General features: G+C 45.0%; 1 protein-coding gene across 4 annotated transcripts in view; it reads left to right on the plus strand.

The window, feature by feature from the left end:
- Dpp6 (dipeptidyl peptidase like 6) overlaps positions 1–17,139 on the plus strand; it is an 887,986-nt gene that overhangs the window by 530,733 nt on the left and 340,114 nt on the right. For all 4 annotated transcript variants that reach the window (XM_057791926.1, XM_057791942.1, XM_057791918.1 and 1 more), the window contains exon 2: positions 6,747–6,861. In XM_057791926.1, the coding sequence (XP_057647909.1) occupies positions 6,747–6,861 (115 nt within the window). The remainder of the gene's footprint in view (positions 1–6,746; positions 6,862–17,139) is intronic.

Below are 17,139 nucleotides of genomic sequence, written 5' to 3' on the forward strand. Positions count from 1 at the left end.
CCTGGCACTCAGCAGGTCATTTGCATCATCTACTTCTAGGCCAAGTGCTCCTGCCCTCTGACCTGCAGAGATGCCCATCCCATAAATGGCAGAATGAATGGTTTTGAGATCTCTAAGCTTCATGGCTTCTCTGGCCCAAGCCTATACTCTGAAACTGCTTTGATGATGTCACTTTTGTGGCCATGGCTACAGCAGACAGAGAAAAGTTGAGTGTACATGGACTCCGTGGTGTTGATGCAGAGTAAGCTGGGAGCCATGTGGAGAAACAGCAGCAGCAGAGAGAGGAGAGACAGGAAGGAGAGGAATGACTGATAGAAACAATGCCAACTCCTGGTGTGTTTCTGCATATCGAAACCCAGGCTTGTCCCCAAGTTCCCCTCAGAAACTGTGTGCAGGCCAACATCACCGGGCTGTGGTCTTACTCACCTAGGTCTATCCTGCACCCAGTTATTATTATCTGTATTGTGTTTTTAGCACCAGGATCAGAGCCACCAATGAGGAAGATGAAGTCAATGTGTCAATAAAAGAGAAATAGAACCAGGTATCCTATAGGATCCCAAGTGATTAGTGATAGACATATGCCAGTTACTAAATGCCATTAAGATTTATTCTTGTCACTGGGCGGTGGTGGCACACGCCTTTAATCCCAGTACTTGGGAGGCAGAGGCAGGCGGATCTCTGTGAGTTCGAGGCCAGCCTGGTCTACAAGAGCTAGTTCCAGGACAGGCTCCAAAGGCTACAGAGAAACCCTGTCTTGAAAAAAAAAAAAGATTTATTCTTGTCATCTTGTAGTCATTTATTCCCAAATATGGAAATGCAGTGGTCAGAAGGCCATTTTTCCACCCAAGATGGACGCACCATTGATTTTATAATTTGTTGCAACCTTCCACTTACAGTAAATGGTCTGTGATTCATAAAAGAAATTTATGTCCAAGCTTTTTACAGAGACTAAATATTAGGAAAAACACACCCAGACAGTGGAACAGAGGCATGAAGTGGCAGACCCTGCACTCAGGTTTGTGTTGTTGACTTCCTTCTGGTCATTTGCATCATTGCCCTGTGAACATGTTGAACATTAAAGCTCTGATTCCACACTGGCCTAGTATTTCCCACACTACAGCCTGGGGAAAAACTCCAACCTGTTCATCATATCTCTTTTTGATGTCAATTTAAAAAAAAAATAAATCACTAGTGATGTCTAACTCCAGAAGTTACTGAATCTGACCGGAGAACTCCTCCACCAGGTTTCCATTGAGATTTAGGTGAAAAAGAAAGCAAGGGAGTATCTGTGCAGCTGGCATAGTCTGAGGCTGCTCCAGGGCTTCATTGCCTGATGTTTTACCTGGTCACTGTGTCCAGTCACACCCAGTACCAAGTACATGCCCACTGCACCATGTGTCCCCTGCTTGGGAAATGTGTCCCTTTCTTATCTTCACTGATTCAGTTGACTTGTAGGTTTTGCCCAGTCTGAACTTTTATATTAATGGAATCAGTCATTCGTGGACATATTCCTTAGAACCTTATTGTTTCACTTGAAGTTCTATTTGCTAGGCTCACCCAGCCTGTGCATGCAGCAGTGGGTGGTTCTTTGATTGCTGGTTCACTTTGAATACCTTGGAATAAGCCACTGTGTTAGGCAAGCCAACAGTACTCTCCCGCAGCTCCACCAAGATGTCATCATTCAAACCCCAGAACCAGGATTTAAAGACTATCTGAAGAATTTAGGTTGCATGGTAGAGATTAAGGCTGCAGATATAATTACACTGTAAGCCGCTACCTCAAATAAATGTTTTCCTTTATAAGAGTTGCCATGATCATGGTGTTTCTCCACAATAGAAACCCTAAGATACATGCTGTAGGCAGTCACTCTTTGCAGAAAAGAATTAGGTGATGTTTTAGCAACCTCAGACCCTCCTGAGTCCTGCTCTCCCTTCTGTTGCATGTATTACCATCATGGGCACTTCCCTGAGCAGAAGCAAAGTCCAATCCCAGGGCTGGGAAAGCATGGCACACAGGGGACCCAGCTGCTTCCAGGAACTTTCTGACTTCGGGTAGCAATTTACCAAGAAGAAAGTGCAATGATTCGCCTACAGTTGGTGGGGAAAGGATCTAAGCATATCTACAGCAACCAGCTGTTGGTCTGCCAGCATCCAAGCAGCAGAAAGGCAGCCAGCATGTGTGGCATGCAATGAAAAGAGGACTCCCGGGGCAAGAAGGATACAAGGGGGAGGTGGGGGGAGGAGCCACATCTACTCCACAAGGCCACGCCTCCTAAGAGTGCCACTCCTTTTGGGGGCCATTTTCTTTCAAACCACCACAGCTGGACTGGTCTTTTTAAAGAATATTGCTTTTAAACATTCGCAGATTAGTTAGTTGACTATCCTAAGCCAATAGCCAGGCATGGTGGTGCACACCTTTAATCCCAGCACTTTGGAGGCAGAGGCAGGTCTCTGTGAGTTCAAAGCCAACCTGATCAATATAGGGAGCTCCAGGACAGCCAGGGCTATATAGAGAGACCCTGTCTCAAAAAATAAAATAAAATATAAGACAATTCTCAGCCAAGTGAGCAATTACATCTCTCACCAAGTCTGCTGCCTTCAGACTGGGAGTATGTGCTTCACAAATGTGACGTTTCCCAGTGTGGCTTCCACAGAGCATCTGCTGGCCTCTCCAGCTAGAGCTTTTTCAGCTTCTCTGTTCAATTTGCTAAAACCCAGTTAAATCAAATCAAGTAGTGTGTGTGTGTGTGTGTGTGCGCGCGCGCACCTGTGAGCGTGCATGCATGCATACATGCATACATGAGTGTGTATGTATGTACAACCTACTGAGTCCATTTAGCTTTTCTCTTATGTCCATGTGTCTAGGGCGGACAACCTGGGATTGGCTGACCTCTGTGGGAGCTTGTCCCCAGAACAGACTGCCTCTCCCACTAGTAGCCACTGGCTTACTGTAGCATTTTACCTAGTTCAAGTGAAAAAGAACAGAAGCCATTTCAGAAAGGACAACTATAAAATTGTTCATTCTGAAGGGAAAGAATTCACTCCCTTGGGAATAAATCAGAATCCTGGAATAGAAAGGCAGGGAACCCGGCTTGGTCTTAGCTTTCACTCTGACCCCTGCGGATCTTTTCTCTCAGCCTCATTCTTCAATCTGCCATTCCAGAGGCCCCTTTTCTTTCCTTCTGAATCTCTAGATACAGTGGAAGCCGATCTCAGACTCTCCCCCACTCATCTTCCCATCTCACGAAGGATTGTAGTTTGTTAATGCCATGTTTCAGATTCCCTGGCAGATGAAGCCAGACAAGGCTTGTCCAGGACTGAGAAGGGAAGGAGCTGGTTTGCAGAGCAGGGCACTGCTCTGGGACCCACAGGCAGGAAGAGGGAGCCAGAATTATTCTAGAGGTGATGTTCTCCTCCCTCCCTTCCTCTCTCTTCCTTGGCCTCCTCCTCTTCCTCTTTCTCTTCTCCCCTCTCTGACTTTTAGATGAGCTCTCACTCTGTAGCCCAGACTAACCTTGAACTTGTGACTATCCTCCTGCCTCAGCTCCTCAAGTGTTGGGAAAATAAATATTAACCACCATGCATAGCTAACTAGCAGGTACTTTTCTCAGAACAGTGATTCCACCATGGACCATGGTATCTTGTGTTGGTCCCTCTTACAAATTTGACCTCAAATAATTTTAGTTCCTGTCCTCGAGTTGCTGGTGTTTCTTGCTTTTGAGCCTTAGCTCTTACTAACTTAAAAAGTTTTGAGAACCTGTGGGGACTTTTGACATTGAGAACTCACATACTGAACTTGTCAAAAATTCCCAGCACAGAAACTCATCTTACATTGACCTATGGGCCTTAGTGTTTGAGGAGAAAACAGCCATTCACTGAGACATGGCGGCCACACCTGATGGAGGAGCATGCACTGCTAGGCTTTAAGTGCTGCCATGGACTTCCACATCCATGCTTTGCAAGGGGATGTGTTGTGATGTAGATTTTCTTCTGAGACTCTGTGGGTGCGGGCTGTTGTTTGGCAGGGTCTAGGGCACAGTCTGTTGTCCTTAAAGCCTTGCATCAACATGGATCCATGCCAGGCTGAGCTCCAGAGAAAAGAATAACTGGCTGGGGTTCATTCTTTTTCCTTCTTCTTTCTTTAATTGAAAATAGATTTTTTTCCTCACATAATATCCTGATTATTGTTTTCCCTTTCTTTACTCCTCCCAGTTCCTCCTAACCTCCCTTCCTATCAAGATCCACACCCTTCTGTCTCCCATTGAAAACAACCAGGCTTCTAAGGGCTAATAATAAAATTTAATAAGATAAACAAAAACTAACACATTGGAGTTGGGCAATGCAAAAAGGCACAAACATCAGAAAGCCACTTATTCATATACTCAGGAATCCAATAAAAACACTAAACCAGAAGCCCTATATATCCACAGATGACCTGGTGCAGACCTTGAGTGCATTGCCTGATGGTCCTGGGAAGTACCTACCCCTCTTCTTTCCCTGAGATGAATCGCCAGTCTCCCAAAGTTGCACTAGCTAACCTAAAGAAAGTCTGATTGATCAACAGAGGTTTTTGCAGAGGGTAGGATATGTTTTCACACATACACACACACACACACACACACACACATGCACACACCAATCTCCCTGAATTGGTTGTTCACTTGGAGTGCCTTAGACTTGTTCCCCTGAATCTAGCCTTCACTGGTACTTCATGGCTACATCCATCACACTCGCATCTAGAAAAACCACACAGTAATACCTGTGAGACACACAGTGCTGAGGAGGGGAGAGCCTGGATGGGAGGGGTTGCCTGCTGGATTGGGTCAGAATCAGCCCTACAGCAAGAGCTGCTGGCATATGCATCCCCCCTGCAAATGTTTACCATTATTAGTAGCCTAATCTGGTTTGCTTTTTTGGTATTGTTTTCATTTGGTTTAGCTTTTATTTTTTTTCTGTTTTGGGGAGCACGAATCTTATACGTCTCTGCACACTTCTAAAAAGTGCCTGATAAGGGAGTTGAAAGATGGATTATCATAAGGGAGAGGGTTGAATGTACTCACTACTCCCTGGTGAGAGGGCCATCTGGTTGACCCCTCTGATTTCAGCAACAAAAAATAAAACGTGGAACTACCTACTGTCCCATCGTGACCAACAAGTTATACCCATGCCATCAGCGCGGCTCCTGCTGTAAACCTGCCACCTGCCATCTCCTGTATCTCATTCCCCAATACCTCAGGCTTCTGCTGCAGAGATGCCTTTGTTAGCTGGGAGTTCATCTCCTCTCACTTCTCCTGAGTGTTATCCTGCTGTCCCTTTAGCTTTCTGTTCATCACGTGAAGCAAGCATGTTATATGTGTGTATCAGCATTCATAGCTGTCTATAGCTCCATGAACGCTGATCTCCAAGTGCTGTAAGCTGCCCCATTCTCCCTGAAAAATCTAAAGCCACAGCTTCCCATGTTGGAACTTAAGTGCACTGGAAAGCTCTTCTCTTTCTCCACGCACTTCTGAGTTCACTTATTGTTGTGCATGAGATGTTCCTGTGTTATTTAGCAGTGACGGTGATGAATAGCAAAGCAATAGCTAAATCTCCTGCCGTCCTCTTAAGTTACAGCCATGACTTGATATCTAGCCTAGGCCAGAAAAGGCACATGGCTAACCAAGTGTTGTCTGTTATATTGGTTTGTGACCTTTTAATGAATATTCAGTTGTGGAGATGAATTTGAAATGAAGATGTATTTATATGCTGGTATTATAGGGTAGAGACCCTGTCTACCCTACTTCATCTTGGCTTAGTTAACATCAGCTGAAATGATTGCCATTATAAAGGCATTATTCTCATATTGATGATATGTATAGCTGCACTGAGGTCATATGTCTTTTGTTTCTGTACAGATTTTTCTGTGTAATTAACAATAATTATTACTATTTAACTGTTCTAGCAGTACTTATTATTAGATATTAATAATGCCCCATTTGTTTTTCAAGGAATCTTACTGAGGATCATAAATTACATGATCACCCTAATCTGAAAGCAAATGAAATTTAGTCTTCTTAAGCCATAAGTATGTTGAGTTTCTAGATTTGTTCATCTGTTCACCTCCTTTAGTGATATCTCCAGATATCCTTCCCACCCTGCACCCTTGCAAAAACATACATGTTGTATTGTACCATGAAGGGTGCTGAGAGAATCTGCTAGGTGAGACACCCAGGGGCATGAGACCTGAGGAACGCTGCAGCTTACTTACAAAGCCAGAGACAGAATGCAAGTCTCGTGATAAGTGGCACACAGTATGTGCTAACTAAATATTCAAGCTTGGTAGCTACTGGTCAAAGCTAGCAGTGTGGACATAAAGGAAGGACAGGAGAAGAGAAGACCTGGGGCTGGCACTGGTCATTGTGTTTGAATGAGATTCCATGGAGACTCTCGGGGCTTTGACAAAGGGAGTCTCCAGGCCAGTCTCTGCGGTAGTCTAGCTCATGGGAGTATTTTGTGAGGGTGGTATTCTTCTAGACATGGCACCGTGTCAGATTCCTTGTGGAGACAGTCTCTCCCCTGACACGAGGAGGAACAGAGCAGGTCCTCGGGTGCTACAGGCAGCAGGGCTGGGGAGCAGCTCGTGGCAGTCTGAAGTTGGCAGAGGTTTCTGCTGCCGCCCTGTGTCCTGAGTGAAATGACAGCAGCTGCTGATTTGGCCTGTCCCCACTGTCGTGTTCACTGGGTTCTCTCTTCCTGTGGTTCTCGTAGGAGCTGGTGGGAAGTAACCCTCCACAGAGAAACTGGAAAGGGATCGCAATCGCACTGCTCGTCATCCTGGTCATCTGCTCCCTGATTGTCACCTCGGTCATCCTGCTGACACCAGGTACGAACGCTTTCAGAAATCCAGTCACAAACATTTGAAAGTGGGCAGTCTTACTGTGGGATATTTCCTAAGTGGTTGTTGGCTGCACGGTTTATTCTTATCAGGTTCTAGTTTTCCTTATACCATTGTAGAAGGATATCATTTGTTTTAAGTGAAAACAAATCCATTTCTGTGATTTAAATTTTTATAGTATTGTCGACTAGATAAAATGGCATAGATTAAAAATTTGTCGTTGTTTGTTCATCTTGAAATTAAAGGTAGTGGCATTAGAAATAATTTAATATATCCCATGGTATTCCTGGGTGTTAGAGAAAGGATGAATTAAGAAAATGTTCAAGCAACACATGATGATTGTGAGCCAAGGGCAAATTTCTTATTAGATAACACCGATGGATTTTAATACTGATGGATCCGGGGACAAAAATCTCTCGGGTAAGAGAAGACATACTAGAATCCACAGCAGTGCCCTGAAAGCATCAAGTTCACATGCATGGTCTGTGCAGTAGCTGAGACAGAAATGCTTGGGAGCCTCACGAACAGGAAGGTCTTTAAAGTTTACTTTACTTTAGTTTTTTTATTTTACCTCCACATTTGTGAATAAAGTGGGGTGTGGGCTGGGCCTCTGAGAGTGGTAGAAAAGGGAGCGTTTGCTTGTAAGATAGCCATGTGGAAGTGTCGCGTGACAACACAGAGGCCAGATAGCAGCATATACTGATTACACCATTATCATCCTCACTGTAGATACTCATGCGCAGGAGCAAGACCAGCAGCACCCAAGTCCTCAGCGAGCTGACTGCATGTGTGTTAGCCATCAGGGTGGGAAAGTGACCAGATACTGCAATGTGGGGGACAAAAGATAGGTACAAAATGCTGGCAAGTGGTTAGACCATTAGACCAAGTCTTAAGTGAAATAAAATTGATATCTTTATTAAAAAGTGGTAGACACTGCCAGGGAACAATAAAAACTGCAAACCAGTGTTCCTTGTGAGGACAGATACACAGAAAGCTTGTAGCAAACTAACACGGTAACATGTAAAGACATAACAGGGGTTGGATGGTGGCTCTGCTGCCGAGGACCAAGTTCAGCTCTCAGTCCCCACATGAAGTGGCACACAGCCACTCATAACTCCAGGGTTTCTGATGCCCTCTTCTGACTTCCATAGGTGTTTTTCTCAGGTGCCCCCCACACACATTAGCACACACACGCATAAATAAATAAACAATAAAATCTTAAAAAGATATTACATGCCATGGCCATGTGGGATTTATCCTAATTCGGGAGTATTAAGTCAAAGTATAAAGCTCAGCGAAATGTACCTGTATTCACAGAACAACATGCAAACCCACAGATCTTATAGACAACCAGAGCATGTCAGTGCCACCAAGTGTGAGCAGAGTCAGTGGCCAATGTGTGGGATATCTGTTTGTCCTTTTGTGTCCCAGTGATTGAGCGCAGTCACCAGGCTAGGGAATGGGTGCCTTTCCCTGCCACACTATCTCACAGGCCCTCACTGTCTTAGTAGTAGTATCTTTTTCTAAACTGTATTTTATTTTCAATTTTATTTATTTGTGGTGTGTCTGTATGTCTGTGTGTAAGTTTGGGCTTGTATGTATAGGTGCTTTGAAAGGCCACAAGAGGTACTGGGAACTAAAGTCCAGGCCTCTGGGAGGGCAATACAGACTCTCAACCACTGATGCGAAGTTCCATGGCCTTTGATATTATCTGTTAATACACAAAAGACTAAGTTTGACAAAAATATAAACCTCTTTGGTTATTTATGTGTTAAGGGTCATAGTGAAGGAAGTGTTTTTAGCCCACGGCTACAAAGATTTATTCCTGTTACCCTTCAAAGAATTTTAACAGTTTTAGTTTTTGTATTTAGATCCTTGATCCACACTGAGTAAATTTTGTGTAGTGGATCTGACCTCATTTCTGGTGTGCGAATATGCAGTTGAAACAGCATTGTTTGTCAACTGATCCATCTCCTGTGTAGTCCTAGCCCAGTTATGGCTGTGTGGGGTTAGTGCAGAACCGTCTGTTCAAATCCACTGATCTGCGTGTCTGCAGGTATGCCCGTAGCACAGCTGTTTTAAAATTATGAGGTCTGCTTTCTAAATGCTTATTCTTACTATTGCTTTGATTTCCTCACGTTGCTATAAGAACTCGAAATAGGCGTTATGGCAGTGAGCTTCGCTACTTTCCTCTCAGTTCTCTTCTTGCTGTGGTAAACACCATGCAAAGCAAATGACAGAAGAAAGAGTTTATTGTGGCTTATGGTTCCTGATGGTCAGTGCCCATAATGTCAGGGCAGAGACAGTTGCCAGGTGGCTAAGGAAGGATGCTGAGAAGCACAGAGCAGAGAAAGCAAAGGAGGAATGACCAGAGTCTTTAAGGTCTCAAAGCCTATCCTTAGTGGCACACTTCTTCCTCCTAAGCCCTCCCAAACATAGCCACGTGTGTTTAAACATATGATCCTATGGGGACATTCTCATTCCAACCACCATGGCAAACTATTGTGCACTATGAAAGCTTGCTTGAAGACAGACTCAGGGAGCAAGGGGGGTCTTCCCTTGTCACCTAAAGTTTTGTCAAGCTACCTTCCCTGAGCCAAGAACTCTCAGTTAGAAACGATGGGTAGTTATTTTTAAAAGAACATGTAATATGCTCCTTTCTCTGTGGAATGCCATTCTTTCCTCCCAGTGTTGAGGAGGCTTCCACAGCAGTCCTGCATGAGAGAGCTTCATCCCATCCTGAGCAACCTAGAACCAGAGGTGGAGGACATAAGGCATCACATCTACTTGTATAGGACAGAATATTGATTGGGAGGCTAGAATCTGGATGAGGGGTGTGGAAAGGTCTGTGGACAGATTAGGGAATACAGACCCTCGTGAGTGCTGCGCCTCAACAGGTGCAGCAGGGACAAGAGCAACTGCAGAGTCATAATGAACATGAAGGAACTGGGGTGCTCTCTGGATGTGGGGAGCACAGGACTGCCTTTGCTTTCCCTTGAGCAGAGCTGTGCTTTGGTGAGAAGTGACTTCCACAGCTTTGGTTCCATAATCATGTCACACTTCCTCGAGACTTAGAATGGGGTAATGGTTTTCAGAGAGTCTCCTGCCTGGTGTGAAGTTTTTCCAAGTACACCTCCCCCAGGATCAAGGACCCTTATGAGCATTACTCAAGAGTGGGATGTGGTGAATGGAGGCAGCTGGTGGCAACAGTGTCATGGTACATGGGACAATAAATAGCCCCAGACCTGAAAAGTGGCTCCTGGAACCATCCTGACAGCTAACCCTGAGCTTTACATCACTCCCATAGCACAGGAGCAACCATAAAACAGGGGCCCCTCTAACCCCAGCAGAGGACACAGTCACAGCCCCCTCTAACACCAGCAGAGAACACAACCACTGCAAAGGGTCTGTCAGAGGGTGACACCAGCTGTCAGAGAAAAAGATGCTATAGAAAGAAGGAAACGGAAGCCTCACGTGAGTCTCCATATCCCAAGAAGACTTTAAAAGGATGTTTCCTTTACTCTTCCATTGAAATAAGCATATGGTTGAGGCTTGTCTAGCCCTCTGGTTCTGGAGACATCCATGTTGGTGTCTGCTTCTGGAGGTTGTGCTGCTCAGGAATTATGTGTCCAGGACTTGAGAGGACCAGGTAGGCTGAACGCTCAGCACAGAAACCATGCTTGTAGGGCCCTCCTGGCATTCCATTTCTGTGTTTCCAGAGCAAAGAAGAAGCTTTTGTTTTGACACTGAAAATTGTGCCAGGTGTCCAGCCTGTACTGCTCTGAAGTGTCCCCAGATCCTCTTGGATACAGAATATTCTCACGGGAGCCCAAGAGCTAAGCTTGCCCTCCTTCTAACATTAATAATTTCATTGGGAGCTGCAACCGCTGTGCTAACACCGAGCAAATGCAGAATGTATAAACATGTGAGTTCCCCTTTGAGTTAGAAGCAAGGAGGCAAGGGGTCCGAAGTGTTGCTATCATTAAGAAAAATAAAACCAGCCGGGCGGTGGTGGCGCACGCCTTTAATCCCAGCACTCGGGAGGCAGAGGCAGGCGGATCTCTGTGAGTTCGAGACCAGCCTGGTCTACAGAGCTAGTTCCAGGACAGGCTCCAAAGCCACAGAGAAACCCTGTCTCGAAAAAACCAAAAATAAATAAATAAATAAATAAATAAATAAATAAATAAATAATAAAACCATAAAGCAGGGTAGGGCTGAGCTCAGGGTACAAGAGGGAAGAGGGCTACAGTGCAGAGTCCTCAAAAGAGCAGCCATACCATGTAGTTACACGCAAGCAGCTTTGAGCACAACCCCATTGCTTTTCCCTGACACCACCCAAGCATTGCCTTCATTTTGATTGACTCAAGAAATCTTTCAAAGTGAATGTTTTCCAAGAATTCACAGATTCTGACACTGTGTCCTGGAAACTCAGTGTCTAGAACATGCTCACCCCACTCTCAGTTCTGGACTCATTTGCTTTGTTTTGTCTGAGACCATTTTTGCAGTGCTTGAAAAAGAAAAGAAGAAAAGAAAAGAAAAGAAAAGAAAAGAAAAGAAAGGAGGGAGGAGAGAGAGAGAGAGAGAGAGAGAGGAGAGAGAGAGAGAGAGAGAGAGAGAGAGAGAGAGAGAGAGAGAGAGAGAGAGAGAGAGAGAGAGAGAGAGAGAGAGAGAGAGAGAGAGAGAGAACCCCAGCTCCAATTCCGCAAGCAGGGTCTGGTGGAAGGGTGTGCTCTGGGGCAGGGGATTCTGGGAAACTTGCTTGGCAATTACGACAGGCAAAGTACCTTGCTCTGTGGTGCAGGCTGGTAGTCACCAATTACTCACTATCTATGTCTCTCGGAAGGGTCTTGAAGAGAACATGACCTTTCTGGTTGTCATGCATTTCTCCCTTGTTGAGCCATGCTCTTTTCTAAATTTCTCTTCTGAATAATAGATTTAAAGTTACCCTTTTAATTTTCTGCTATTAACTACCATAACTGTCTGTCTCTAATAGGTCACACTGTTGCCTGGTGTGTACCATTCAGGGCAATTCCTGCATTCTGATGAGACTGACTGCAGTGATCTGCACTGTAAGGGGTCTGGAGACAGGATGGGGTCTTAGTTGCATTAGAATGTTTCAGATTTTGCCTTGAATGGACATCTGATCAGAGCTGGGCAGTGAGAAGCACTAAGCACACTCCAAGAAGTATAATGAGAAAGCCACTGACTTTGAGATCACCCTGAAGACTAGCTTCTAGGCCAGGCCACACTCAGAAGTAAAGACCAACTAGTATTTGGTAGTGGAACATAATGTGTAGATTACTTGTGCTTGGATGCCACCACAGTTCAATTAAATGCACTGCCTGTGACCAATTGTCTTAGCTGAGCTGTTCCATTCTTGTTAATCTCTGCCATTGAGAAAAGATTGTACCCATTGGAGATAGGAGGAAGCCCTGGAGGTTACCCTGAACCGTCACTAGCATGCATGTTGTTCAGAGACAGCTTGGCTTGGAAGCCACAGTGAGTGGTCAGTCAGATGGAAAGACTGATGAAGGGAGGCTGTGGTAACAGAAAGGGAGGGACATAGACACCAGGCTTGAGTGCTAAGATTGGACTCTGATTCCTCCCACTGTCTGTATAGCGGTCTCCATCACAATCATTTTCAGAATCTGATAAGTACTTTATGTCATCCTGTTCCTGGGGAGGAAAAGGAAGGGTAGACACAAACATACCCTGGGTGTTTATGAATATCTGTAGACCATCTGCTAGCCTGGACTAGCAGGTCATTCTCCAAGAACAGGTCATTGATGGGAAGGACCAGGGGATCACAATAAAAGAGGGATAGTGAATTTGGTGTTAGGGGGTCTTGCACAAGGTATGCCTTATGTCAAGCAAGTTTGTTACAAAGTAGAGTGTCTTATATACAGTTTTTAGAGGAAAAATGGGAGAGTCAGTAGGAAAGTATCATACGATGGGCAAAGTCAGCAGGAGGCTAATCAAGCAATGCCGCACAAAGGGAGCACAGCGTAGCTCAAGAGTGCTGCAGATGGAGCACACAGAGGCCTTGGGACTGACAGCCACAGCCCTTTAAGGGGATGAGTTTGTTTCTCAGAGGCCAATGCTGCACTTCCCCCAAGGCCCTGACCCAGGCCAAGCATATTCCCGGTTTTACAGATGGAACTGTCTTCCTTCTCCATATATCAGGGCCTCAGGGAGAGCCTTGGATCATCCCAGCCCCCAACAATCTGCCGTCATGAATATCCATTAACAAAAATATGTATGCATGGAGTACCAGAACGAGTACTAGTGTCGGTTTGAAGGTGTCTGTATTGCTCCACAAAGCAAGCCCTTGTCTAATTTGGGTGCAGGTCAGCCCCAACCAGCTCGTCTCCACCCAGCTCCACTGCCATCCTCAGCTCATTGGCTGAGGGGCTAGAGCAGCCTCGTGTGTTATGGGGCCCACACAGGGAGCTGAGGATGGACACCCACTTTCGCCATCACTGAAGAAGCTATGTCCCTGGGACAAGCCAGGAGGTGAATCATTTGATGAACCTCTGTCTCCCAGAAATCATGGCTGTGGCAGCTTCTGGGAAACTAGGTCTGTGGAGTGAGAGGCAATGGCTTCCCAGAAGGTAGTCCTTCATGTCCACCACACTAGGGAGACCCCTAGATTTGGACTACCCAATGTCTGCAGTCTGCAAACCTTGAACCTGAACAGTTCATTCAAATAACTTGCAGTTGAAGAGGACCTGAAGGAGTTCTGTTGGAACGGTCGGTTTCTGCAGCCACTAACTTTAAAGTGAGTTACAGACTGACGGATAGGCAGCGGGTCCTTGGGCGCATCCTTGTGTCTCTCTCTTGACTTCTCATTAACGCTAAAAGAAATGTCTATTGTAGCTTGCTTATTTATGGGACCCTTGCCCTAAATGCCCATTTTCCTTAAAGATGACAATACATCCTTATTATTCATGTGTGTGCATTAAGGCCACCAGCCAAGGTAAGCACAACAGTGTGTTTATTTGTAAAGTATATTTTTCAGGCCTTGCTCCTTTATGCTCCAATTTTAAAGATGCATCACCCATAGGGAGGCGTAAATCTTACTGTGGTCCTTCCTGTTTTCTCTGGAGCCTGTCACCAAGAGAGCATATTGGAAAATTATAAACTAGTGCGACGCACATCCAGGACGATGCACTCCAGGACACTGCCTGATATCGTGGGTGATGGCTTAGTGAGCAGCCTGGCAGGACAGTCACCAAAGCAAGCGTTTAGGAGTCTAGGTCAGTACCAGTTCAGAGTCGGAAACATAAAGATGTTTATGTAATGAAATTGAAGAGAAATGGATCACAGTGAACCAGGCAGGTCAGGGACCAGAGGATGCTCCAGGCTGAAGTGGGCACTGACTTCTTCAGATGCAGAGCTCCTTACTGCCTTAGACCCTACTGGACCCAGCAGCTGTGGCATCTGCAGGAATCAAGAGTGCACTTGCACTTTCTCACATCATGGATTCATAGCCCACAAGCACTGGGCCTCTCTGAAGGAACGTTGTGGTTAAAAAAAAAAAAATCACCAGAGTTTGTTAACTCATTGTGTATAGAATTCAGACTTACCAGTCTCTTTCCCACTTGTTTCCTTTTTAAATGTGTTTGTTTAATTGTATGTGGATGTATGCGTGCCTGATTGTGTGCGTGCAATGCCTGCAGAAGTCAGAAGAGGGCATCAACTATCCCCTGGAGTTGAAGTTACAGGTGATTGTGAGCCACCATGTAGGTGCTGGATCCTCTGCAAGAAGACCACATGCTCTTACCTTCTAAGCAATCTCTGCAAATCATGTGCCCAGATTCTTCATGCCCTTCTGAGTTCAGTAAATGAATTCTTACTGTATATGCAGAGGAACTTCTAAAGTTCTGGCTAGTAGCAAATCAAAAAGAAACCTAAAAGGGTGCATATGGTGGACTCGACACTGTCTTCACAAAGATCTTACGTTCAGACCCCTGACACGGGAATGTTCTATGGCCAAGAAGGGAGGGTCTTTTGTGGCTATTGGAGGCATCTTGAGAAGGGGTTAGCCTGCGTTATCACACAGATTCTAAGCTCATAGACAGACAGAGTTGACAGGTCCTCAGGAGGCAAGGGCAGGCTTGATGCTTCACTGGATCCAGGCTCTCTGACAGGAGGCTGAAGACCAGAGCAAATGTTTCTTCAGAGCTCCAAGGATGCAGTGTTGTTGGCTGATACAGTTCAGTGAGACAGCCTCCTCTGTCCTCAACACTGTGAGAAAATAGTGTTCTGTTTGTGGTAGCCACCACTACCACAACCAACATTAGGCTATGGTGTTTTGACATGGTCACTGCAGGATACCTATTTCAGGGTGACAGGAATGCCCACTCTGCAGTTCGAGAAGTCACGGCTAGAGAGAGCTGTGCACTCAAGATGAGAACTGAGCCAACCTGCCCAGGCCTCCCTTCTACTTTTTCCATCCACTGCCACAGAAATCAACCCCTGGCTCCTTCCTTGGCCTCCAGAGCACTCCTTTTGACTGGGACTTTGGTTCTTATTCATCTTTGCCTTTGAGAAAAGAATAGAAATGTGTTCAGGTTAAGGTGATTTTTTTTTTCATATTTCATGGGAAAAAGACAAGCCCATCTCCCATACTGACTTTTCATTTCTGTTTCTACTTTCTTGATATATATTCAACAGACATACGTTTCATGCACAGTCTGAATTAAATTAACAGAGATGGCAATTAGATAGAAATCAATAGAAGTCAATGGAGTCAGCAAGATTCAGAATTAAAACATACTTTCCATGGAACCGATGATACGTTCTAGAACTAAGGCTGCGTGGCACAGGGGTCTGATCTAGTGACTCTCTCCTTGTTACTCCTGCTGAAGAGTTGACCACCCACCCCTTTTCTGCTGGGCTTCCTGCATACTTGGATTGCTCTGCCATATGTGTTGTCATTAGAAAGCTTCAATTGGCTGACTTGGTTTGAAGGGTCATTTAGACACACAGTGGCTAAGGATCTACATTTAGGTGAGAATACACTCTGTGGCCACAGCATAACTATGGTATTTACTTCTGTCATTGCTGCTACAAAGCACATGACTAAAGCAGCTTAAGATAGACATGGTTGGGAAGGCATGGGGCAGAAGTATGAGGCATGAGGTCAGGAAGCAGAGAGAGATGCATGCTGGTCCTCAGTGCACCTTTCCCTCTTTATTTAGTCTAGGACAGCAGCCATTGGTAATGCCACCCACATTTAGAGTGGGTCTCATCTAATCTAGAAACTCCCAGACATTCCCAGGCTTGTTTCCATGGTGATTCTAAATTCTGTCAGTTTGACAATAGAGAGTAACCATCACATGGTTTTATCAATGTTTATTGTTGTTAATAATAGGTATAAATTTAAAAAAAAACAAGCAGAAAAGTAAATGAATTAACAGAAAGCACCACAATCCATTTCTCTTATCGTTAAATCCTGCTCCCAGATTTTACCGTTTTCAGTGTTTCTGGCTTTAATGTTGACTCATTCTTCATATTTTGTGTGCTGCTCGGTGTTCTTGGACTGCCATCCTTGGAAATCAGTCACCTCATTGACATTGTCTTCCTTTTCTTTACTCCGTGACATTAATTGAAATCTTTATTTGTTTGTTTCATGACAAAATGACGGCATGGTTTTAAATATACATTCTGTGTCCATCCATCTTCAATGGATTCCTTGTGTCTTGGGTAGCTCTGGTGTCTGAAAACCCAATCCACCATGAGCACACATTCCTCTATCCATGCCCTGCCTCCTAGGCTTTCTCTCTGCTATGGAAAAGATTTTAAACCTCTTCTCGCCTTTTAGCAAAATCTCCAGTGAAATGGTAACAAGATTGCTTATTAAATAGAAAGTACTAATAACTATGTTCATTAGGGTTTATATTGCTGTGAAGAGATGCCATGATCAGGGCAACTCATAAAAGAAAACATTTCACTGGAGCTGGCTTACAGCTCAGAGATTTAGTCCTTTATCATCATGTCAGGAAGCATGATGGCATGAGGAAGACGTGTGGGGGGGGGAGAAGGAGCTGAGAGTTATATGTCTGGTCCCATAGGTAGCAAGAAGAGACACTGAGCTCACTAGGCAGGCTAGAGTTTTGAGAGCTCAGAGGCCACCCGCAGTGACACATCTTTCAGCAAGGCCACACCTACTCCAACAAGGCCACACCTCCTGATAGTGCTAGTCTCTATGAGCCTATGAGGCCATTTTCATTCAAACCACAATAACACACCGGACAAATTTTG

Source organism: Chionomys nivalis, chromosome 1 (assembly GCF_950005125.1).
Source record: "Chionomys nivalis chromosome 1, mChiNiv1.1, whole genome shotgun sequence".
Classification (NCBI taxonomy): domain Eukaryota; kingdom Metazoa; phylum Chordata; class Mammalia; order Rodentia; family Cricetidae; genus Chionomys; species Chionomys nivalis.